Genomic DNA, 23,958 nt, shown 5'->3' with positions numbered 1-23,958 from the left:
CCAGATCTAAGCACCCCACGGGCTGGATCCGGCCCCCTGGCCTTGAGTTTGACATCCCTGATCTAATACATCTGAAAAACAGCAGGTGATATGGATGAGGAAGCTGCAGAAATATCCTCCGTGCATACAATGAGGATGTGAAGTACAACTATGGACTTAAATCACTAGCAGTGTCACAGATACATTCTTCCATAAAGGATGAGTTGAAACCTACTGTGGTTTGAGAATGCTTCTTCCCAATGTTCAGGCTGACTGGTACTCACTGGAAACTGAGCTGGATCTGCAAATCAATTCCATAAGACATTTATTTCCCTTTTCCCCCCAATTTATTGTAGAAAAAATCCCCCACAACTATTAAAGGACGTTTTTCATTTGTGTGTCATCCCAGAGATCAACCTGTTTCTTAATACTAATATGTGCACTGATGCAATAGTGTTAGGAGAACACCTAGTTCCAATTCAGAAAATTCAGGTTTTTCTGCTCCTTTGAAATAATTCTCTTTTATTTTTGACCATCCTTACTTATTAGGAAGGCCGGGATGATCTTCATATTATAAGGGGACAAGAAAGTCTTAGAGACAGAGATAAAAATTCAGATTCTGAGAAGACAGGAAGGAAGGACCTTTGTGGCTTTACAATTTTCTTTGCCCTTCTGCTACTTATGACCGGGGTGGGATTGAAAAATTTTAGCAACTGGTTCTCTGCCCAATTGCTGGGTGGGCGTGGCCATGGGAGCATGGCCTAGTCGGCTTCCTGCACCATGGCAGGGGAGCGTTTTCAGGCTCCCCAGGCTCCAGAGGCTTTCCTTGAGCCTCTTGGAGTGCAAAAACAGCCTCCCCCGGGCTCCAAGGCCCTCCAGAGGCCAGAAATGGGCCTGTTTCCAGACTTCCGGTAAGCCTGTTTTTTTCCCTCCCCAGGCTCCGGAGGCTTTCCTCAGGTCTCCGGGAAGGCGAAAATGGCCTCCCCCGGACTTCGGAGGCCCTCCAGAAATCAGAAACGGGCCCGTTTCCGGACTTCCAGTACTTCTGGTAGACCCATTTATTGCCCTCCCAGAGCCTCCGTGTGGGCCCTGCACTTACCTGGCATCCAAAACAGGCCACGTGGAGACTCCTGGGAGGGGCGGGGTGGGCAGGGTCAGCCAGTCCTTGCAACTATTGGTTCGGTGAACCAGATTAAAATTAACATCCGGTTTGCCTGAACTGGTCTAAACTGGCTGAATCCACCCCTGCTTATGACCCAGCAGAGACCTTTCTCAACAGTCAATAGTCCCTTTTGGTTTCTCAACCTTCCAGATAATTGGACCTGATCGGCCAATCTGGTTGATTTCGCCAGCCTGGTTGATTAGTTGATAACACAGAGTGCACCCAACTACAGAAGGCTACTTAAAGATGTATTCTTACCATATTGTTCACAATCCTTGCCTACATAACCTGGGCAGCACTTCCAGTCTAAAAAGCTTACAACTTTCTCTTTTATCCTGTAGACTGGCTTCAACGCTGTTCTGTACCTAGAAGAAGAAGAAGAAAGGAAAGAGTGATAGATTAGAAATAAGCCTCATCTCATACCCTGAAGGTCTTGATAAAGGACCGTAGCAATTAGGGGGACCTATCAGAAGTTTTGGCTAGGGAAAAGCTATCAGCAGAAATCCAGGTGATCCTATGATATTTTTTTTCTCCCTCTACTTCTTTGCTGCTATCTCGTCTTCATCTATAGGTGCTTCATTTGCTTTTGTGTGCCAGCCCAGTTGCTGAAAGACACAGGGTTCTTTAACCATCAATCTGGTTCTGCAAAAGGCCATTCTCTGCTCGGAGGGCTTTTGGAGACACAGCCTCTCTGGGTGCCATCTCTTCCTTTCTCTGCAAAATTATCCACTTGAAGCTTAAATATGCCCTAAAGCAGACTCAAACTTAAGGCCCAGGGGCCGGATTTGGCCTGTGCGGTGCTTAGATCTGGCCTGTGGCCCTGCCCTGGAACTAGCGAAGGACCAGCCTGTGGTGCTTCTGCCAGCGAAAACAGGCTCCCGAGCTCCATTTTCAGCTATCACGGCCTCCTGCAACCCTCTGCCAGTGAAAACAGAGCTCAGGAGGGCCACACGCGCAAGTTGCCCCATTCCCTTTTTTGAGGAGAGGAAGGAAGCTCTCTTCCATGTCAAGGGAGGCACCTGACACTGGATCTCAATAGGCAACAGGCAAGGCTGCTTTAAATACTGGGTTGACTCCCCCTTCAGAAGGAAAGATGGTGCTACGTACATGATCTTCTGGCAGTCTGGAGTTCCATTCGGACATGGTTGTTGGGACCTGATTATGTATTTCTCTGTCCTGCAAACTGCAATGTACGTGGCAGTCCGATATTGAACAGAGGAGCACCAGTTCCTAAGGGAAAAGAGAGAACAGATTTAATTTGCCAAGAGAGATCTCGGAAATCAGGCAAGTCATTCATCCAAGCACATTAACAGAATAACAAGTTGGAAGGGGAGGTCTTCTACGCCAACCCCCTGTTCAAGCAGGAAGCCCCATACCATTTCAGACAAATGGCTGTCCAAACTTTTCAAAAAAACCTTCCAGTCCACCCACAACTTCTGGAGGCAAGTTGTTCCACTGATAAATTGTTCTGTCAGGAAATTTCTCCTTATTTCTAAATTGCTTCTCTCCTTGATTAGTTTTCATCCATTGCTTCTTGCCCTGCCTTCTGGTGCTTTGGAGAATAGGCTGACCCAGTGGTGAAATTCAAATTTTTATACTACCGGTTCTGTGGGCATGGCTTGGTGGGTGTGGTGTGGCTTGGTGGGCATGGCAGGGGAAGGATACTGCAAAATCTCCATTCCCTCCCCACTCCTGGGGGAAGGATATTGCAAAATCTCCATTCTCACCCCACTCTGGGGCCAGCCAGAGGTGGCATTTGCCAGTTCTCCAAACTACTCAAAATTTCCACTACTGGTTCTCCAGAACTTGTCAGAACCTGCTGGATTTCACCCCTGGATTGACCCATCTTCTTTGTGGCAGCCCAGAAAGAGAATTAATGCCATTCTCTGTTATTAAGGGGGAAATTGTCATGTTGCTGCTTTGGAAGACCATTCAAGAGCCTTCTTCTCTTCTTCTGGTGCAGTGGTACAAACCCAATGTCAGCACTTCAACCTGCATTTACTCTAGTGCTGACATAAGGAGAAGAGGGGGCAGCTGGCAAGAGGACGCTTGACTTCTCACCTACTTATTTTCCCTGAAGATAATATCCCCTAGGAGATGAGATGGGAGGGGGGACATTCCTGAGAGCTGAAGTAGTAGATATGGGGAGAATGATTTGGAAGAGGGCCAATGAGACGCAGAGAATTGGGGAACGGAAAGGGAAGGTTTGGGGTCAGGAAGGCAGTGTTGGCTACGCCACAATCGGGGACAGGTTGTCGTGCTTAATAAAATGAAAGATTTCTTCAAAGACTATTTGTTTGGAAATGCAATTTATTTTATTTGAGACGACATCGAAACCTGACACCCAATAGAAATTAAGGTCTACAAGCACTGAGTCAACCAAATTAGGACTTTATGCCTCATCTCTCCTCAACCTGGTTTCCTCTACATGCCTGAACTAGTTAGGTGATCAACCTCAGCCAAAATATCTCAAGATCTTCAAGATGGGAAAAGCTTTCAGAAGTTGTGGATGCTCCATCACTGGAGATTTTTAAGAAGAGCTTGGACAACCATTTGTCTGGAATGGTATAGGACAGTGATGGCTAACCTTTTTGCCGTCGCGTCCTGAAAGCGCGCGCACAACTGCATGCACCTGCGCATGCCAGCACCCATACTGCAATGCATGTGTGACACCCCCCCATGTACCCCACCCCTTGGGCATGTGCATCCACCCACACTCCCCCCCACCTGCATACATGCACGTGTGACCCCTCCCTGCATCCTGTTTTGGGCCTAGCAGGCCTCCCTGCAGCCTCCTTGGACCAAAAATGGGCCACAGGGATGCATGCCGCACCCCCTCGCTCTCCCTCCTGCCCCATGCACATGCCCCACCTCCCCGCACACGTGCATGTCTCCCGCATGCATCCCACCCACCCCGCCATGTGCGGCAGAGACCCAAAAATCAGCTGGCCAGCAGGAGGCGTGCATACATGCATGGTGGAACTGAGCTGGGGCAACAGCTCACATGCCCGCAGAGAGGGCTCTGCATGCCACCTGTGGCATACATGCCATTGGTTCGCCATCACAGGTATAGGATCTCCTGCTTGAGCACGGGGTTGCACTAGAAGACCCTTCCAACTCTGTTATTCTGTTAGATGTTCTGTCCTAAGGATCAACAACCAAACAAATTTTCAGAGAAGCAATGCCTAACTTGAGATACCAAAGACTGAGCTTGTATGCAAAAATGAGACCTTCTGCATTTGACCATTTTTGGATGGTGATGGTGAGTCTTTGAGTCAAACTTGACTGCAGGTGACTGCCTAAGGTAGCATCTGCAGCTTTCTTGGCAAGATTTCAAAAGTGGTTTGCCCTTGCCTGCTTCTTCCCAGGTCTGAGACAGAGTGATTGGCCCAAGATCAACCAGCTGGCTTCATGCCTAAGATAGGACTAGACCTCATGGTTTACCATGGCCTGGTACCTTCACCACTACAGAAACTGGCTCTTCTAACTCCCAGCATTCTGACCAGTGGTGGGTTGCTCCCAGTTCGGTCTGGTTCTATAGAACCGGTAGTAAAACCATCGGGAGGCTCCGCCCACCCACCATGACATCATCATGGGTGATCTGCACATGTGCAGAAGCTTCTACGTATGCATAGAAGTGCGTGCTCGAACTCCCGCTGCGAACCAGTAGTAAAGGTAAGTGGAACCCTCCCCTGGTTCTGACCTCCATGTTGCCTCCACCTCAGCTGATCCCACATGGAGTGGGTCAATCTATTGTGTTAGGATCTCTGTTCACCCAAAGTGTTGGTGTTTTGGAAAACATGAGAAGGCGGTTCCACCCAGAATTGTCCTGGATCTGTAACTGTGGCCAAGATGCCAAGAAAGTGGGGGCATTTTGTTCCCTTCTCATTGTGCTGCTATAAATACTCTTTTCTCCTAAAAGGGCAGGTAAGCGAATCAAAACAGAAATCCTCATACAAGCCTCCAGAGAGGAACTGGGAAAGGTCAGGGGCCCTTTACCCAGGGCGGCATCTGAGGACTTGCATGGACCTGGGTGTGGGCCTCCTAAGAATAGAAAGAACTTCACCCTGAGAAGAATGGCCAGTGGAGTTTACTCTCTTGACGTGGGAATTGAGGAACTGAGGTTCTGATAACCTCCTTACATGGGAAAGTTTCTGCTTTGGAGGTGGAGTGGACGAAACAACGGGAAGTGTGTAAGGCCCCTGAGGGGAAATGGACATCACAGCAGAGGTGGGGCAGAGTTGTGTTTGTGGCTATGTGGTAGAGACTGCAACTTTGCAATTGAAAGTGGTAAGCAGGCAGCAAACTAACCCCAAACCAAGGAACAGCCCGCAAAAAAAAACACTAAGGTGGCTTTTGCCATGAACTCTGTCCCTGAAATTTCTATTTATAATGGATGTTTGAATGCATATACACAAGAGGCATATACAGTATTGGCCAAAATTGTGGAAAGCTTTTGGGAAAAGTATTTTTGAGGTTTGATGACTAATAACACCATTTTGTTTTTTTGGAGTTTCAAGATAATCCTATTCCACTGCTGGAATGGCCTGGGAATAGCCCAGACCTTCTTAACCCAGTTGAAAATCTATGGAGCCGACTAAAGAAACTTGTTGGTCAGAAGCGACCCAGCAATAAAACCCAGTTCATAGACAGGGCGCGCAACTTGGGCATCCTCTTGGATTCACGGCTAAGTCTGGAGGGTCATATCACGGCTGTGACCAGGGGGGCGTTTGCCCAGGTTTGCCTGGTGCGCCAGTTGCGCCCATACTTGGACCAAGATGCCCTACACACAGTCACTCATGCGCTAGTCACTTCCCTGATCGACTACTGCAATGCTCTCTACCTGGGGCTGCTCGTGAAGACCACCCGGAGGCTTCAGCTGACACAGAATGCGGCCGCGTGGGTTGTTGCGGGAGGGACCCAATACTCCCATATTACACCACTCCTGCGTGGCTTGCATTGGTTGCCAGTTGCCCTCTGAGTGAGATTCAAGGTGCTGGTGTTAACCTATAAAGCCCTTCATGGCTTAGGCCCAGGATATTTGTCGCACCACCTGCAACCAGCGTCAACTTCCCATCGCCCGGTGCGTTCTCACAGAGAGGGCCTACTCAGGGTGCCGTCGGCTAGACAATGTTGGCTGGTGACTCCCAGGGGTAGAGCCTTCTCTGTGAGCGCCCCCCACCCTGTGGAATCAACTTCCCTTGGGGCTCCGGTTGGCCCCTGACCTTCGCACCTTCCGCCGTGAATTGAAAACCTGGCTATTTATGTCCCCCGGCCTGGACTAATGGGATAGTATATTTTAATTTTTTAAAAAAAACTTCCTTGATTTTTATGTATATTCGTTGTTTTTAACAGTCGCTTGGTCAACTGTCGTTGTGAGCCGCCCTGAGTCCTTAGAGATAGGGTGGCATACAAATTTTATAAAACAAATAAATAAAATCATTCAATCTTGGTTTCACATGATAACAGCTGCAGAACCAAAAGACTTGGTTCACTCCATGGGAAGATGTTGTAAGGCCGTCATTCATGCTAAAGATTACCCAACTAAGTATTAACTGACATGGTGATCATTTTTGTATATCTCATTTTTTCTATAGTGATAATTTTTGTATCTTGTTTTTTCTACATGTTTCACTTTTCTTCTTTATACTGCAACTGCTATTCTAATAACAAATCCTTCATAAAAGTGATTGCATTACATTCTTGATTAAATTATCTTTCCGTTGATATATAATTTTATGGCACTACTCCCCCCAAAAAAGTGGTGTTATTAGCTAGTTTTAAAAAATACACTTTTCCCAAACGGCTTCCACAATTTTGGCCACGACTGTACATTGCAAATGTATGGTACCATGGAATTGATCTTGAAAAAGCTAAGCGAATTGGAACTTGGTTAGTACTTGGATGGAAGATCAACCAGGATTGTTAGCTAGACTGAGAAGTTTAAAAATGGTTGCAGAACAAAGTAACAGTAAATGTGCATCTACCAATAGAAGAGGATATTTATAGCCCAGGGTTGAACTGTGGCATCCTTGGTATTCTCTGAAGTTGGTGGGTTTCCAAGTAAGATCTTCAGTACTTCTAGAAGGGAATGGAGTTTGCTCTCTGTTTATATACAAGTAGCTAGCCCTACCACTGTTGGTAGGTGATCGTGGCTGTTCCTTGATTAAACTAAAAGACCACAACATCTCCAGACCAACAATCAACACCAGTGATGGAATTCAAATTTTTTTACTACCGGTTCTGTGGGCGTAGCTTGGTGGGCGTGGTGTGGCTTGGTGGGCGTGGCAGGGGAAGAATACTGCAAAATCTCCATTCCCACCCTACTCCAGAGGAAGGATACTGCAAAAACTCCATTCCCACCCCATTCTGGGGCCAGCCAGAGGTGGTATTTGCCAGTTCTCCGAACTACTCAAAATTTCCACTACCGGTTCTCCAGAACCTGTCAGAACCTGCTGAATAGCACCCCTGATCAACACCTTTATAAACAGAGATTAACCACAAGCAGTAAACATCAGTAAATAGCAATAAATCCCAGTCAGGATACCACCGATTCATAAACAACAGCCTAATCAAGGAACCACCAGAAACTCCTACCAACACTGACAAAGGAAGCCAGTAGTATATACACAAAGAGCAAACCTCACTCCCAACAGCACTGAAGGTGTTACTTGTCAGGTTTTGATGCTATCTCAAAATAAATGAATTTCCAAACTGCCGATCTTTGAGGAAATTTTCTCTTTATTGAGCATAGTGATTTGTCCCTGGCTCTTTCGCGGTCAGTACTGACCTCTGCCCCCCAAGCCCTCTCTTTCCGATCCCCAATTTTCTGCGTCTCATTGGCTATCTTCCAAGCCACTCTCCTCATCCCATCTCCGTCAGATCACAGGAATGTCCCCCCCTCCTCCCATCTCCGAGGAAACAGAATCTTCAAAGGAATTAAGTAGGCAAAAGTTCAAGCTTCTCCTCTCCTTTCAATATGTCAGCGCTGGAACGCTGACAGTTATCTAGTTGGGCCATGAAACATCTGCAAGAACCTTCAGAGAGCACCAAGAACTTCATGAGCATATAGTTGCCCAGTAATTGCATGTCCATGTCCATGTAGTCATCCAGAATTGAGTTCGATGGAAGAGAAATATTCTTTTAACAGAATAACAGAGTTGGAAGCGACCTTGGAGATCTTTTAGTCCAACCCTCTGCTCACTCTTCCTTCCTTCCTTCCTTCCTTCCTTCCTTCCTTCCTTCCTTCCTTCCTTCCTTCCTTCCCTCCCTCCTCCTTCTCCCTCCCTTTTTCTTTCTTTCTTTCTTTCTCTCTTTTTTCTTTCTTTCTTTCTTTTTTTCTCCCTCTCTCTCTCTCTCTCTCTCTCACACACACACACACTTCTCATCTCTCTTATTAAAGTGAAAGAAAAATGATCTCAAGTTAAGATCGATCTGAATTTAAGACTGAAAATCAATCATAGACTGGAATCCTACGCAGTGCCTTCTTGCCAATCCCATCTAAAACAGTCCTGGAGACTTGAGCTGTTTAAAACTGAAGTAAAATGCAAAGTCCATCGATTCCCACCTGCGGTGCATATATCTATCAACCAGCCTCTCTTTCTCTCCTCTCCTCTCCAGCATAAATGAAGGACTCTTGGCTTATGACACTACCTGGGGCTTGATCAGAAATCCAATATTTTTACAAAGGAAGTTCTGCTATAAATGGGCCTCCAAGAGGCGATTCCCCCAGTCACATCCATGTGCTTTGCTTGTGCTGAAAATGTTTCCGTGCTCGTTAAGTTCTCCCCACACGACTTTATCCCCTCGGCTACTTTCTCATGCAAATGGAAACACCCACGTTGCCAACTTGGCTGGCATAATTTTATTCTGAAACAGGCTTAGTGTTTTGGGAAGCCTGCCAGCCAGAAGCACAGGCTAGCTTTCAGGAAAGGAAAACTCCTTTCAGACAGCCCTCTCTTCCTGTAATTGTTCGGTAGTCCCTCACCCCAAACCGGCTCTTGCTTCCTGAGTCAGCATCTTGCTTGCTTTCCTTAATCCAGGATCAAAAGTAAAAAAAAAATCCCAGACCAAATACACCAAGTCTGGTCTATCATCTCTCAAGCCAAGTAAGAAGCAAATTAATCTATGGTTTAAGGCAGGGGAATCCAAACTTGGCAACTCTAAGTCTTGTGGACTTGAACTCCAGAATTCCCCTGGCTGAGGAATTCTGGGAGTTGGAGTCCACAAGGTTTAGAGTTGCCAAGTTTGGAGACCCCTGATTTAGGGCTTTGAGTGGTGAATTAAACTGGGGACATCTTGGTTAGCTCCACCACTGGAGATGTTTGAGAAGAGACTGGACAACCATTTGTCTGAAATAGTATGGGGTCTCCTGCTTGAGCAGAACATCTCCAAGGTCTCTTCCAGCTCTGTTAGGAGTCTGTAGAGATTCTCCATCATCCAGGTCATGGTTGTCCCAAAGGTGCTTTTTCAGGAGGCAACTGGACTTTCTTGAGTTTTTCTTGAAAACGTTTCTCTTCTCATCCAAGTAGTTTCTCCAGTTCTGGTTTCTCTCTCACACTTTTTTTATATTCCTTGTAGACAGCTGGTCAACCTCCAAGTGCTTCAAGGACCCTCTAAAAGATGTGAATGACCAGCTGCTTGCAAGGAATATAAATCCTTCCATTCCCCACCATTCAGTCAGAGCTGAAGAAGCTTCTTGGATGAGAAGTGAAATGTCTTTTAAAAAAAAACAAAAGTCCAGTTGCCTCCTGAAAACAGCACCTTTGGGATTCCAACTTTTGTTATTCTACTCCCATTCAGTGTGCCTATACTTTCATCTTAAGGTATCTCTCAGGAAGTTGTGAAGGTAAGATGGCTGAAGAAGGTCCACACATGGTAGCTTACACTTCTTGTAAGAAAGCAAAGTGGACATCATTGACTACATATTGGATTGGATTGAATAAATGATGGACCAGGGATTGCTGTTGCTCTGCAACCATCAAGCTCTCTTCTGTTTCTGAGCTACAGACATAGGCAGGAGCCCATCGGTGTCCTATGAAGAACAGCATTCTTGGTTAAAATCACAATAATGTCCAAGGTTGTATGAATGCACCAACCCATTTCAGGTTTCTGTCCACACTGGAGGAGCAGGATTAACATTTTAGATGAACTCCTTAGCTAGGAATCATCAATTCAGTTACACCTACCATATATATACTATATATGTATATGTGTGTGTATACATATATATATATTTATTTATTCTTACTTTTCATAGGTTTTATGTGTGTTTTTCTTTTAGTCAGGTTTTTCCTACGTAACCAAGATTACGTGGTTGCACGTAGGGCTGCAGAAAAATCTTGGTTACGTAGAAATGCCGCCCTTCTCCAGAGACTCAGGGCAGCTTACAATGCGTTAAGCAATAGCCTTCATACTTTTGTATATTTTATACAAAGTCAGCTTATTGCCCCCACAAACTGGGTCCTCATTTTACCCACTTTAGAAAGGATGGAAGGCTGAGTCGACCTTGAGCCTGTGTGTCAGCATCAGCTTTCCTGCTTTAGCTGCCATAAGAAACGGGGAGGGATTAGGTATGGAGCAGAGGGGGGGAAGAGAGCAGGAGGGGGTTTGTCTTTGTAGGAGGGTACTTCGGGGAAATCGAAACTACATTTCAGAAGGGGATGGCCGACCAACTGTCCTGACATTCCTGATGGATGACGCTGCCAGACGTGTTGCCACCTGACCTTTGGAAGACCTTTAGATTGGCTGAGAAACTATAAACACGAGGGGGGGAAGAAGCTTAGTAGATGCATTTCGCGCGTTTTGATCACTTCCAGCTTTTCACTGGGATGTTAATCTTTTCATATTCAGTAAAAGTACCAGATTCTTCAAAATGCTTGAGTTTGGGGTTTTCTTTCCTGGATACTGAAGGAAGCATACCTGACACTGTGAGAATTGAACTCGCAGTAATTGCAGGCAGCTGGATGTTAAATGCTGCCTTAGTAGGAGGCATTAGCCTACACCAGGCTAGTTGTTCCCGACTCTAGGGGGATCTCTGTTTCAAAGCCGAAGACGTCCGAAGTCGTCTCCGTGGTCATGTGGCCAGCATGACTCATCGCCAAAGGTGCACGGAACACTGTTACCTTCCCACCAAAGGAGATCCCTATTTTTCTACTGTACTTGCATTTTTTATGGGTTTTTGAACTGCTAGGTTGGCAGAAGCTGGGACAAGTAACGGGAGCTCACCCCATTACGCGGCACTAGGGATTCGAACTGCTGAACTGCCAACCTTTCGATCGATAAGAGCCCTTTGCTACCACCTAGTGGTTGTTTGAAATGTTGCAGTCCATATAGGGGACCTTAACTTGAGCAGGGACTGTATGTATTAAGGAATTTTGGGTGGGGGAAAGACCACAACCAAAAACCAACAAGTTCAAAAGTTTTATAGGAAGCTGGCCTGGAAATGTGAGGTTTAAAATGAAATTTTGATTTCTGATAGGAGTCCAAGACTGTCCTCAACCCTAGAATAACTCAATTATTTTCTCTTTTCTAAAACCTGCCTTAGTTCTTCCTTTATCCACATTATCACACCAACAGGGGAGAATCCTTGAACCATTCAGGATGAATATAGCTTACAGTTCTAAGTCTGATCCTAAATCCTGGATCGGACTTAAAGGAATAGATAGAAAATAATGCCATTTGACAAAACAAGTTTCTGGAAAGGAGACCTTTTGGAGAGACTGAGATTGAAAGAAAGACCATTTAAATGTGAAACTAGAACATAGGATGGATGAGAAGCATGGAACAGTTGCTACTGAATTCTTCGCTCCTCTTGAAGAGTTGGAGAATGTTGACCTGTAGCTGATAAGTCAAGATTCATTACTGCAGATGGATTTGATTAGAAGAAGACTGCCTGGCCACAATAAGCCTCAGGTTCCAAAATGTCTTTTTGGGCTAAAAGTAGGCTCCAATTTTGTTAAGATTAAAGGCTGAACCCAACCCTGTCTGTCTGTCTGTCCATCGAGCTTCTCATAGAATGCTAAGAGTTTGGAGAGGACACTGGGCAGGGGTGGGCTTCAAAAATTTTAGCAAGGAGTTGACTACCCGGTTGCTGGGTGGGTGTGGCCATGCTGGGTGTGGCCTAGGCCTCCTGCACCATGGTGGGGGTGGCATTTTTGCCCTCCCTGGGCTCTGGAGGCTTTCCTCGAGCCTCCGGGAGGGCGAAAACGGCCTCCCCAGCCTCCGGAGGCCCTCTGGAGGCCAGAAACAGGCCTCCTGAACTTCCGGTAGGCCTGTTTTTAGCCCTCCCCAAGCCTCCATGCACACCCTGCACTTACCTGCATCCAAAACGGGCTGCGTGGGGACTCCTGGGAGGGGTGGGCAGACCCAGACGGGCCTGGGATTTGGGGGTTCTCCGAACTGCACAGAATCTTAGCTAGAGGTTCTCCCGAACCCCTCCAAACCCCCAGCAGCCCACTCCTGGCACTCGGGCCATCAAGTCTTTGCTCCATGCCAGAAAGAGGAATTTGTAAATAGCTGAATCTTCTGGCCCATTTCAGCCCCATATTTTAACTATAAATTATTGGATTAAGAATCATTTTAAGATTCCTAGGCAAAATTGCTTCTGTCAGCAAGGATGGCATTAGAGATAAAAGTCAGGTTTTACGCAAAGGAGCAGATATTTGAGCAGAAGACCCTGCCCTGCTTAGAAGGAGAGAACATTTTAGAATTTTGTCACCACATTTTGCAACGTGAAGTGTAAGGAAAATGACTTTGACAGAGATAGGCAGGCTCTGTTGCCAAGACAACAAGGGCTAAAATACCTTCCTAATTGGTTGAATTTATAAGATGGAGGTGCAGTAAAATCAAACTTGGAAATTTTTGTTATTGTAGCTAACCTCAAGAAGTAAAAGTAGTCAGTAAAACTAGTAGTATTCCTGGCAAATAGATCGGGAAGAAATGGAGGTAGTGACAGATTTTATTTTCCTGGGCTCCAAGACCACCACAGATGGGGACTGCAGCCAAGAAATTAAAAGACGCTTGATCCTGGGGAGGAAAGCTATGGCAAAGCTAGACAGCATACTAAAAAGCAGAGATATTGCCCTGCCAATAAAAGTGCGTATAGTCAAGGCTATGGTTTTCCCAGTTGCAATGTATGGCTGTGAAAGTTGGACCATAAGGAACGCTGAGCTCCAAAGAATTGAGGCCTTTGAACTATGGTGCTGGAGAAGACTCCTGCAGTCCCTTGGACTACAAGGCGATCCAACCGGTCAGTCCTAGAAGAGATCAACCCTGACTGCTCTTTAGAAGGCCAGATCCTGAAGATGAAACTCAAATACTTTGGCCACCTAATGAGAAGGAAGGACTCACTGGAGAGGAGCCTAATGCTGGGAACAATTGAGGGCAAAAGAAGAAAGGGACAACAGAAAACGAGGTGGCTGGATGGAGTCACTGAGGGTCTAGGACTCAGTAGACGTGAGTTTAAATGGACTAGGAGGGATGGTAGAGGACAGGAAGGGCTGGAGGAACATTGTCCATGGGGTCTCAATGGATCGGACACAACTTTGCAACTAACAACAAAAAAAGTAGTAGTAGACATCCACTCCATCCTATGGAGTTGATTTCATGGTCCGGTTCTACCTAATGAGTTGGACATCAGCCAGCTATTACCAAAACCACCTAAAAGAAATTGGGGTCATAAGACCATTTCTTGGTGTCTCATTTCTAGAGGAGACTCGGACCTTCTCCTAGAGTGAATTGACACCCTCAACAGTTTATGGCTTCCTTTCGATCTTGACTTGTGACTGGCTTTCTTACCAGTCACTTAGTCTTGTTCACAAGCCATGCGGAGTTTCATTTGGGTCTTCATGATGACCAACTGGGAAAGCTATCTCAATCAACTGGCATTCTACCCGATTGTTGATTCTGTCCAAGGGCTACAAACTCAAAACACCGAGGTTCTCATAGCATTCTGGTGACCAGAAGGCAACAGGATTTTCTTGGTTTTTTTCCCTTGAAAACATTTCACTTCTCATCCAAGAAGCTTCTTCAGTTCAGCTCTTCAGAACTGAAGAGAATGTTTTCAAGGGGAAAAAAACAAACAAACTCCACTTGCCATTTGGAAAAGTACCTATGTGGCAACCATGACTTGGATGATGGAGAATCTCCATAGACTAGTTCCATAACTGTTCCATAACTGGAACAGCCCACCTGGAGCTCTGTTCTGTTTTCAGTGTGAGATGAGAAGATTTTATTGATGGAAAGCCTCATTGTCTAACATGCTTTTCTTGCACCTCGCTGAATGCAGCCTCCAGTGATAGACATGAGAGGCAGCTTCAAAGATTTCCTGCTGCTAATGTATAGAACTTCCTTATATCCGGTCACATCACAAAGTTGCTTTTTTAAACATCTCCCGGATAGTCTGTCGGCGATCGTGAAGCCAAGATGAAATGGATAGAAATAATAGGACATCCCTTCTCCTCCTGCAGCTATACATTCAACCACCTGCGGTGAGATTACAGTCGGTAGGATAATGCTATATATGACCTTATATGGGAAACTGTGGACTTAGGTCGGATTTATTTATATAGGGCTGGTTGATGGATCCATCTGGCCATTGAATTGTTTCCGCTGATTATATTCTCACGCCTACACACGCCTACATGAGAGGCCATTTCAGCATCGTCACCATGTTCATATATGAAAAGCCACGTTTAGATCATCGCACTTATTTCACGCGATGATGCCAATCCAAGAAAAGAATTTGAAGAGTCCCATAAACAAAAAGCCTGGAGCTTCTGCCTCTTATCCAGAATTAACTGCAAGCACCAGAAGTTGCTTCTGTCCGTTTTGGGCGAACCGGTAGTGGCGACTGTGGGAGGCTCCGCCCACCCGCCCGGATGTAATGCGCGAGCAAAGAGCATGTGCGGAAGGCCATGCACATGCGCATAGGAGCATGCATGCTCACATTTGCAAACCGGTAGGGAAGGTAAGTGAATCCCACCTCTGGCAAGCACCCCTATTTGCAATTATGCATTTCTATCTAAGGTGCATGCAGCCTAGCCAGTAGTCCTAAACAAACATCCTAAAGGGCAGATCCATCAGAAGACTAGTTTCATCTTTGATCACCTTGCTGGATCTGAGCAATAAGAGACCATGTGGTTAAATGCAAGCAAGAAAGTTTCTATTAGCGTCCCTCAAGCTGGCACCCCTGTTGTTCTGGACTACACTTTCCATGTTTTGTTTAGTTTACTTTATTGTCACTGCACCTCGTACAACGAAATTAAATGCCATCTTCAGTGTACATTATACATATAAAAACACACCTCCTTCACATTCTATACAATTGAATTGAAAACCCCTGATATTGCATTAATATTGCACCATACGGTAGAATTCAATATAGTTACTGCTCTGGGATAGAAGCTGTTTGTCAGCCTGTTTGTCCTTGCTTTTATTATCCTGTACCGCCTGCCAGATGGTAATAGTTCAAAAAAAGGGTGCCCAGGATGAGGTGGATCTTTAAGAATGTTTTGAACTTTCTTAAGGCAGCGGGAGCTATAAAGCTCTTCCAAAGAGGGGAGACGGCAACCAATGATCCTCTGGGCCAGGGGTCAGCAACCTGCAGCTCTGGAGCCACATGTGGCTCTTTGACCCCTCTGCTGTGGCTCCCTGTCACTCAAAATATGCATCACAACCGCCAGTATGCGACACCTGCCGACATGCGGTTTATTGAGCTTTTCAACCCCCAGTAGGCCAACCATGGAGAAATCCAAGAAAAGAAAAGTTTCAGAAGAAAACAGAACATTTAATTCAACTACATATGCTAGTTTTGTGGTCGCTCAAGAAATAGTCAGGCACGGGAAGGGTTTTGTGGCTCCCGGTGTTTTTTTTTCTGTGGGAAATGGGTCCAAATGGCTCTTTGAGTGTTTAAGGTTGCAGACCCCTGCTCTAGGCAATGATGTTAACCCTCTGGAGTGCTGTCCTATCTGCCACTGTACAATTGGCAAACCATACACAGGTGCAGTAAGTTAAAATACTCTCTATGGTTGCTTGCTAACCATGAGGGCTGGAGTTGATGAGAATCAGGGGTGAAATCCAGCAGATTCTGACAGGTTCTGGAGAACCGGTAGCGGAAATTTTGAGCAGTTCGGAGAACCGGTAGTGGAAATTTTGAGTTGTTCGGAGAACCGGCAAATACCACCTCTGGCTGGCCCCAGAGTGAGGTGGGAATGGAGATTTTGCAATATCCTTCCCCTGCCACACCCACCAAGCCACGCCCACAGATCGGGTAGTAAAAAAAATTGGATTTCACCACTGATGAGAACCATAATTTGGAAGGCAATAGATTGTGAAAAGATCTTCAGAAGATTGGATGGTTATGTTACTCTCATTGCTCATATATTGTGTTGATTGCTTAGCTGCTTAGATTTTATGCATGCAGAACGTTAGGTTTTTGGAATAAGAAATGTATGAATAAAATGTGGGACTGTTTAATCATGAAAACCTGTAAAGAATTTCACACACAGAGGATACCATCAATTATAGCTTCTTTGATTACTGTGCAGAGAAAGGCAACTTTTGTCATCAGAAAAGAATAAATAACAAAAACAATCTTGGGCTTTTTTAATGCTGCACATTGCAAAAAAAAAAAAAAATCTGCAAAGAACCAACACAGGTTAATGTCAAGGGCAACAATTATACTGAATAATAATTTAGAGATGAGACAAAATGAGATACCAGGAATGGATTTTGATTTTTTGCAGATATCTAAAAGGGGATGATGGTATACAGGTGGCACCTTCCTCCCGCCCGACTATCCAAGATGTTTCCTGGACTCTCCCCAAATTGTTGGAAGTGTGGGGAGCTAGGTACCTATTTTCATGTATGGTGAACTTGCCCCAGAGTAACTGAATTTTGGAAACTCATTCAGAGGTGGTTGTTAGAAATTACTGGTTACAAACTACAACTGAAACCTGAATTTTACTTATTAAACATCAGGCCAGATAAAATAGGCACTAACAAATGGTATCTGATCGTTTACATCACAACTGCGGCTAGAATATGCCTCACCCAAAACTGGAAGGGTAAAGATCTACCGTCTGAAGATATGATTATAGGGAAAATCATGGAATGTGCAGAAGCCGGTAGGCTAACTAAAATTTTAAGAGATCAAAAAGACTCTGCCTATTTCCAATGCTGGGACCTATGGTATGTTTGGTTAGATAATAGAATAAAAAGAGGACAATGCTAGATTAGACTTTTATTTTTTATCTGTTTATTTAGATTGAATGTTATGTATTGTGTAATGTTCTCACCGTAATCTGTTTGTCAATAAATCGTCTGTTTGTACTTTTTTAAAGAAATAAAATTTATTTTTTTTAAAAAAGGAGGGGGATGATTAGGTTTGCAAGAGGAGAAAGAAATGATCCCATGGGATCTTGTGCTTGTAGGAAACTACACAGATGGCCTCAAAAAAAAAAGAAAAGAAAAGAAAAGAAAAGAAAAGAAAAGAAAAGAAAAGAAAAGAAAAGAAAAAAAAGATGCAGCAACTGTCAGAACAGCACAAGCATCATTCAGGAGAACAAATAAGTGTGAGAAAGAAACCAGAACTGAAGAAACTTCTTAATGAGAAGTTTAGTGAGAAGAAAAACATTTTCAAAAAAACCTCAAGAAACTCCAGTTGCCTTTTGAAAAGCACCTTTGAGACAACCATGATGGAAAAAACCCTCAAGACTGCCCCACTCTTGGATAGAAGAGATAGAAGGGAAAAAAAGAGAAACTGTGTCAAACTTTTGAGTTCCTGTTATTATAGCCTATATAATATGGCCACTTGTTGTGTCTGTTTCCTGGCCTGGCCAACATTGAAGGGTTAACATCATCTGCCCTTATCTAAGAACCAGAAGAAGAACTGGTTCAGGGATTTCTTGAAGTAGAACAGAGTAGGCCCTATTTAAATCTTGGAGGGTGGTGGTACTGTTCTAGAGAGACACACTTTTGGGATCACATCAGATGACCCAGTTGGTACGCAGATGACTCTGTTGGATCACATAGGCTGGGCAGCAACCAGAGGAAATATATGGTCCCTCAAGTAGCCAGGACCTCACGATGTAAGCTTTTATAAGGTAAAGTAAAGGTTCCCCTCGCACATATGTGCTAGTCATTCCCGACTCTAGGGGGCGGTGCTCATCTCCGTTTCAAAGCCCAAGAGCCAGCGCTGTCTGAAGATATCTCTGTGGTCATGTGGCAGGCAGGATTCAACGCCAAAGGCGCACGGAACACTGTTACCTTCCCACCAAAGATGGTCCCTATTTTTCTACATGCCTTTTTTACCTGCTTTCGAACTGCTAGGTTGGCAGAAGCTGGGACAAGTCACGGGAGCTCACCCCGATACGCAGCCCTAGGGATTTGAACCACTGAACTGCTGACCTTTTGATTGACAAGCTCAGCCACTGACCCATCTTAGAGGATGACAAAACCCATGAATTACAACTAGAAGGTTATTGACAACCACTGCAACTCATGAAATGGGTGTGACAGCATCATAGCAAGATTTGTTAGTGGTTTTGCAAGAATTTGGGATGAGAGAGAGAGACGGGGGGGGAGAGAGAGCGCATAAGAAAACAAATAATTTCTCTCTGGTTTTGCCCATTATATCCATCAAAGGAGAAAGTGAAATCACAAAAGCATTAGCAGCACAGACCATAAATGCAGAGAAATAGGTTGTTTCCCAAGAGTAGCCTGGTAATGAAGTGTGTTATAAAACATTCATCCATCTTTCCTCAAGATTGTTTATATTTTATCAGGTAGGAACCAGTGGATGTGCTCAGAATCTCTCAAATATACAGTTTTTAGGATTCTTGAAGATAACTCTGCACAATTTTTCTTCTCTACCTTTAGTTCTGGAAATGCAGTGTTATAAATTCTTAGTGGTCCTAGTAAATGAGGAAGATGGGTTCCATAGTTCCTACCATTTTTTTTTCAGCCATTAAATGCCTGCTAAGACCAACACTCCAGGAGGAGATTCGTTGCTTACCACCAAGGTCTCTAACCTCCTTGTTACTTCTCTAACCTGCTCCGATCTTTTAGCCAAGAAGAGTGCATCAAGAATTGTTGAGAGTTAACCAAAAAGAAGATGCAATTGCTATGACTTGTCTGATCCTTCTTGTGTCTTCCTCCAGGGATTCAGCCCAGAGGATAAGGGACACCAAGTAGTTGGTACAATGAAGAAGAGATAGTTACCACAAACATTATGGTTGAAGTCCTCCAAACATTAGAATAGAATAGAATAGAATAGAATAGAATAGAATAGAATAGAATAGAATAGAATAGAATGGAATGGAATGGAATGGAATGGAATGGAATGGAATGGAATGGAATAGAATAGAATAGAATAGAATAGAATAGAATGGAATGGAATGGAATGGAATGGAATGGAATGGAATGGAATGGAATAGAATAGAATAGAATGGAATGGAATGGAATGGAATGGAATGGAATGGAATAGAATAGAATAGAATAGAATAGAATAGAATAGAATAGAATAGAATAGAATAGAATAGAATAGAATAGAATAGAATAGAATAGAATTCTTTATTGGCCAAGTGTGATTGGACACCCCAGGAATTTGTCTTGGTGCAAATGCTCTCAGTGTACATAAAAGAAAAGATACGTTCACCAAGAATCATAAGGAACAACAACTAATGATAGTCAGAGGGAACAAATAAGCAATTAGGAAACAAATAGAAGTAATGCAGTGCAAAGACTCACGTTCTCCATTCCTTGAAGGATTGTCCTGTCCTGGTGACATAGACAACCAGTGTAGAAAAAGTACACAAAGCGCATGTACTCTTTTGAAAACTCTGAAGAAACCTGTTTACATTCCCATCAAAGGCATCTAGGGCAAGGACTGGCCAATATGACAATCATAATTTGTCTCAGCCAGTCTGCAGACCCATAATTGAGCACTGTGAAATTCCACTGACATCAACAAAAAGTAATATGCACGTCAATCTTCAAATCAGAGAGATACAGAAGTCCTTGATTTTTTTCAGTTCAGGGATCCCACATATCTTAACTCATTTTTTTACACTCTTGCACACTGCTGTCGTTTGCTGGATCTGTCCTTCTTCCTGCATTCCTATTTCACTGTGAGCTGCCTTGAATTCAAGGCAAGAGATGAATACATGTTCACTAAATATTACAATAGGAGGTAATATGAACGAAAGGTCGGCAGTTCAACGGTTCGAATCCCTAGTACCGCGTAACAGGGTGAGCTCCCGTTACTTGTCCCAGCTTCTGCCAACCTAGCAGTTCGAAAGCACATAAAAAATGCAAGTAGAAAAATAGGGACCACCTTTGGTGGGAAGGTAACAGCGTTCCGTGTGCCTTTGGCATTGAGTCATGCCACGTGACCACGGAGATGTCCATGTTTTATTATGCTGCCTCTTCTACAGGGATATAAGGAACAGGAACATGGTACCCCTTTTTAGTGAAATTCTCACGACAAACAAACGTTTTTCTACAGTCAACCACTGCTGGCAGATCAATACAATTTTACATCTCTGGCAGTGGCCAGATTCCTCTTTGCTATCTTTACAACCAGAAGCCAAATTCTGATCGAGGAAAAAGAAGAATCTACTCCTGGATTATTGTTTTTTTAAAGCCCTAACTGCACATTCTCTTTTCCATTTTTTTTTTAATTGGTTGTTCAGCAACAACAAAACCCTTTTAAAAATGTCTTCCTGTATTTTGTAGGTAAGTCCACAAACTAAACAAATAAGTGAATGAAAGGAAAAATGATTCGATGCAAATCAATAAATCTAAGATGTGTTTCATGGATTTGAAGACGGCAATGGACTTTCTCAATGATGTCCCCACTTAAGTAGCATTTAAGTGCCTTCATCCAGGATGATGGATATCGTAGTGTCTAGCTGGCATTTGGTCAGGGAAGGCAGAGTGTTCTATGCCTACTACAGCTTGAATGAGGTGTGTGCTTTGATTGTGGGACAGAAAATGATGCTCTTCAGTAATTTGCCAGCTCCACCAAGAATATGCAGATGGTCTCTAGCAGCACAAAAAAAGTTTGAGAATGAGAGATTTAGATCTGGGTCCCTATCTTCTTGTTTTGGGATTCTAACAGGGTTACAAAATGAAAAGACTGACATACTACAATATGTTTGTACTTACTCTATGGACATGAAACGCAATCCAAGTTCTGGAATTAACAGCGTGCTTTCTCCCAAAAAAAAAAAAAGGATATTTAAGTCCACCCTGTTGTGGGTGCTCCAATACTGGAGGTTTTTAAAGAAGAGACTGGACTGCCACTTGTCTGAAATAGAATAGAATAGAATAGAATAGAATAGAATAGAATAGAATAGAATAGAATAGAATAGAATAGAATAGAATAGAATAACAGAGTTAGAAGGGACCTTGGAGGTCTTCTAGTCCAACCCCCTGCTTAGGCAGGAAACCTACATGACTTCAGACAAATGGTTATCCAACATCTTCTTAAAAACTTCCAGTGTTGGAGCATTCACAACTTCTGGAGGCAAGTTGTTCCACTGATTAAATGATGAGAGTTTCCTGCGTTATTCTCTTTGTAATTCCAGAAAGAAGAGTTGAATACTATTGCAACAATTGCAGATGGATTCAATGGAGATTCTTTTTTTGGAAAAAATACTTACTCATTTCTGGATTCATGACTTGCAGGGTAAGGCTCCTCCATCTCTGCCACAGTTTCATCTTGGATGGACTCTCTTCTCCAGAATTCTTCCACTGGAGAAGACAGTTGTGGAGGTGCAGACATCTGAGGAACTTCTGGCCCTGGCCTCTGATGGTGATAACCAGGATGCCTCGAATGTGTGTCTGATTTCAGCAGCCCAACGGCCCCACAAAGCAATAAGAGTGTCGTTAGCATCTTCGGTTCTTCTCAAACTCCTTGAAACCTCTCTGATCTTCAGATCGGTCTGTTCTTACAACCTGCCTTGTCTCCTTTCTTTAACCGAAACCTTGGAACAAGGAATGGCACAGCTAACAAAAGGCGGAAACTTATCGTGTTGGCCCTCCCAGCCCTGATGGAAATGTCAGGGGTCAGATGACAATGTGGAAGAGGACCTCCGTGTGAGCGATGGTTGTATGTGAATTCTAGGGAAGGAGCCGCAGTTGATTCGAGGGGGCAAATCTTACTTTTGACTTTCTTTGGGCTTATCAACAAACACAGAGCAGCACAGCCCATTTTTTTATCAGCTGCCTTCATACAGGAAAAGGATGTTAACTTTAACTAGCAGGCAAGGAAAAGTAAATATTGAGGGCTGGAGCAGATTCCCAAGATGAATGTCGTAAAAAATATTCTGGCACTTGGCAGCAGAGACTTACAAAGCAAGTCTAGCTCTCTAAAGCGAGTGAAGATGTTGAAACTCTAGAAAGAATGCAAAGAAGAGCAACAAAGATGATTAGGGGAGCGGAGGCTAAAACATATACTGTAAAAAATGGTTGCTGGAATTGGGTATTTATTTATTTATTTATTTATTTATTTATTTATTTATTTATTTATTTATTTATGTAATTTATATGCCACCCTTCTCCCGAAGGACTCAGGGTGGCTTACAAAAGAACGGAACAAAAACTACATAAACATTAAAAATCCAATTAAAATTGATTAAAATTATTTAAAAATCACCCCCGTGGATCAGCCCATTTGATGAAAGAGCCACGTCTTCAATCCGCGGCAAAAGGAGAGGAGGGCAGGGGCTGTCCTGAGGCCATTCCAGAGGGTCGACGCTCCCACAGAGAACGCTCTCCCCCCGGGGGTCGCCAGCCGACATTGTCTGGCTGACGGCACCCTGAGGAGGCCCGCTCTATGGGAGTGCACAGGACGATGGGAGGATGGCAGGAGATGATCCTGCAGGTACCCTGGGCCTAAGCCATGTAGGGTATGTCTAGTTTAATGAAAAAAAGGACTAGGGGTGACATGGTAGCAGTGTTCCAATATCTCAGGGGCTGCCACAAAGAAGAGGGAGTCAAGCTATTCTCCAAAGCACCGGAAGGCAATGGATGCAAACTATTCAAGGAGAGAACCAACTTAGAACTAAGGAGAAATTTCGGGACTGTTAGAACAATTAACCAGTGCAACAGCTTGCCTTCAGAAGTTGTGGGTGCTCCAACACTGAAAGTTTTGAAGAAAAGATTGGACGACAATTAGTCTGCAATGGAATAGGGTTTCCTGCCTGAGCAAGGGTTGGACTAGAAGACCTCCAAGGTCCCTCCTTCCAATTCTGTTGTTGTTGTTAAGTTCTCAAGCCAAGGGGTCAGATGCCTTGCACCCCAAAAGCTGGAGACTGAGTCTTGTCTAATTGCAAGCTGGTTATAGAAGCAGAAAGGTGAGAGATAAAATTAATAATGTACATAAACCAACATGGAGCTAAGTTACAGAGCATTGCTTCCAAGGGTTTAACACTGCAAGAGAATTCTGTACTTGATTGGCACCAATGTGTTGTTATTTATTTATTTTATTTTATTTTATTAAATTTTTATACCGCCCTTCTCCTGAAGGACTCAGGGCGGTGTACAGCCAGAAATAAAACCATGACAATATAAAAATTAAAAGCAATTTAAAACAATTAAATAAATTGCCCGAAAACTCTAATAAAATAACCCATTAAAATAGTAAAATATTATTATTATTTAGGCCAGCCCTGCTTGTTGGAATAATAATGTTTTTAGGGCACGACGAAAGGTACGCAGGTCGGGAATCCTACGAATCTCCGAATTTTACGAATGTTAAAGTGTTGATCAATATTTGAAGTACAGGTAGACCTCGACTACTCAAAAATTTC

At 44.0% G+C, this 23,958-nt stretch overlaps 1 protein-coding gene across 1 annotated transcript in view; it reads right to left on the bottom strand.

Moving 5' to 3' along the window:
* The window catches only part of MMRN2 (multimerin 2), a 34,392-nt gene extending 12,060 nt beyond the window's left edge, over window positions 1–22,332 (bottom strand). Inside the window, exons 1-4 of the mRNA XM_034435385.3 lie at window positions 21,808–22,332; window positions 2,249–2,371; window positions 1,400–1,506; window positions 215–280 (exon numbers count right to left, since the gene is read on the bottom strand). Coding sequence (XP_034291276.2) covers window positions 215–280; window positions 1,400–1,506; window positions 2,249–2,371; window positions 21,808–22,040 — 529 coding nt within the window. The 5' untranslated portion in view covers window positions 22,041–22,332. The remainder of the gene's footprint in view (window positions 1–214; window positions 281–1,399; window positions 1,507–2,248; window positions 2,372–21,807) is intronic.
* Between the last annotated feature and the right edge of the window lie 1,626 nt (window positions 22,333–23,958).

This window comes from Pantherophis guttatus, chromosome 6, assembly GCF_059756535.1.
Source record: "Pantherophis guttatus breed Tessera chromosome 6, ASM5975653v1, whole genome shotgun sequence".
NCBI lineage: Eukaryota > Metazoa > Chordata > Lepidosauria > Squamata > Colubridae > Pantherophis > Pantherophis guttatus.
This window is presented reverse-complemented; position numbering and strand designations above follow the sequence as displayed.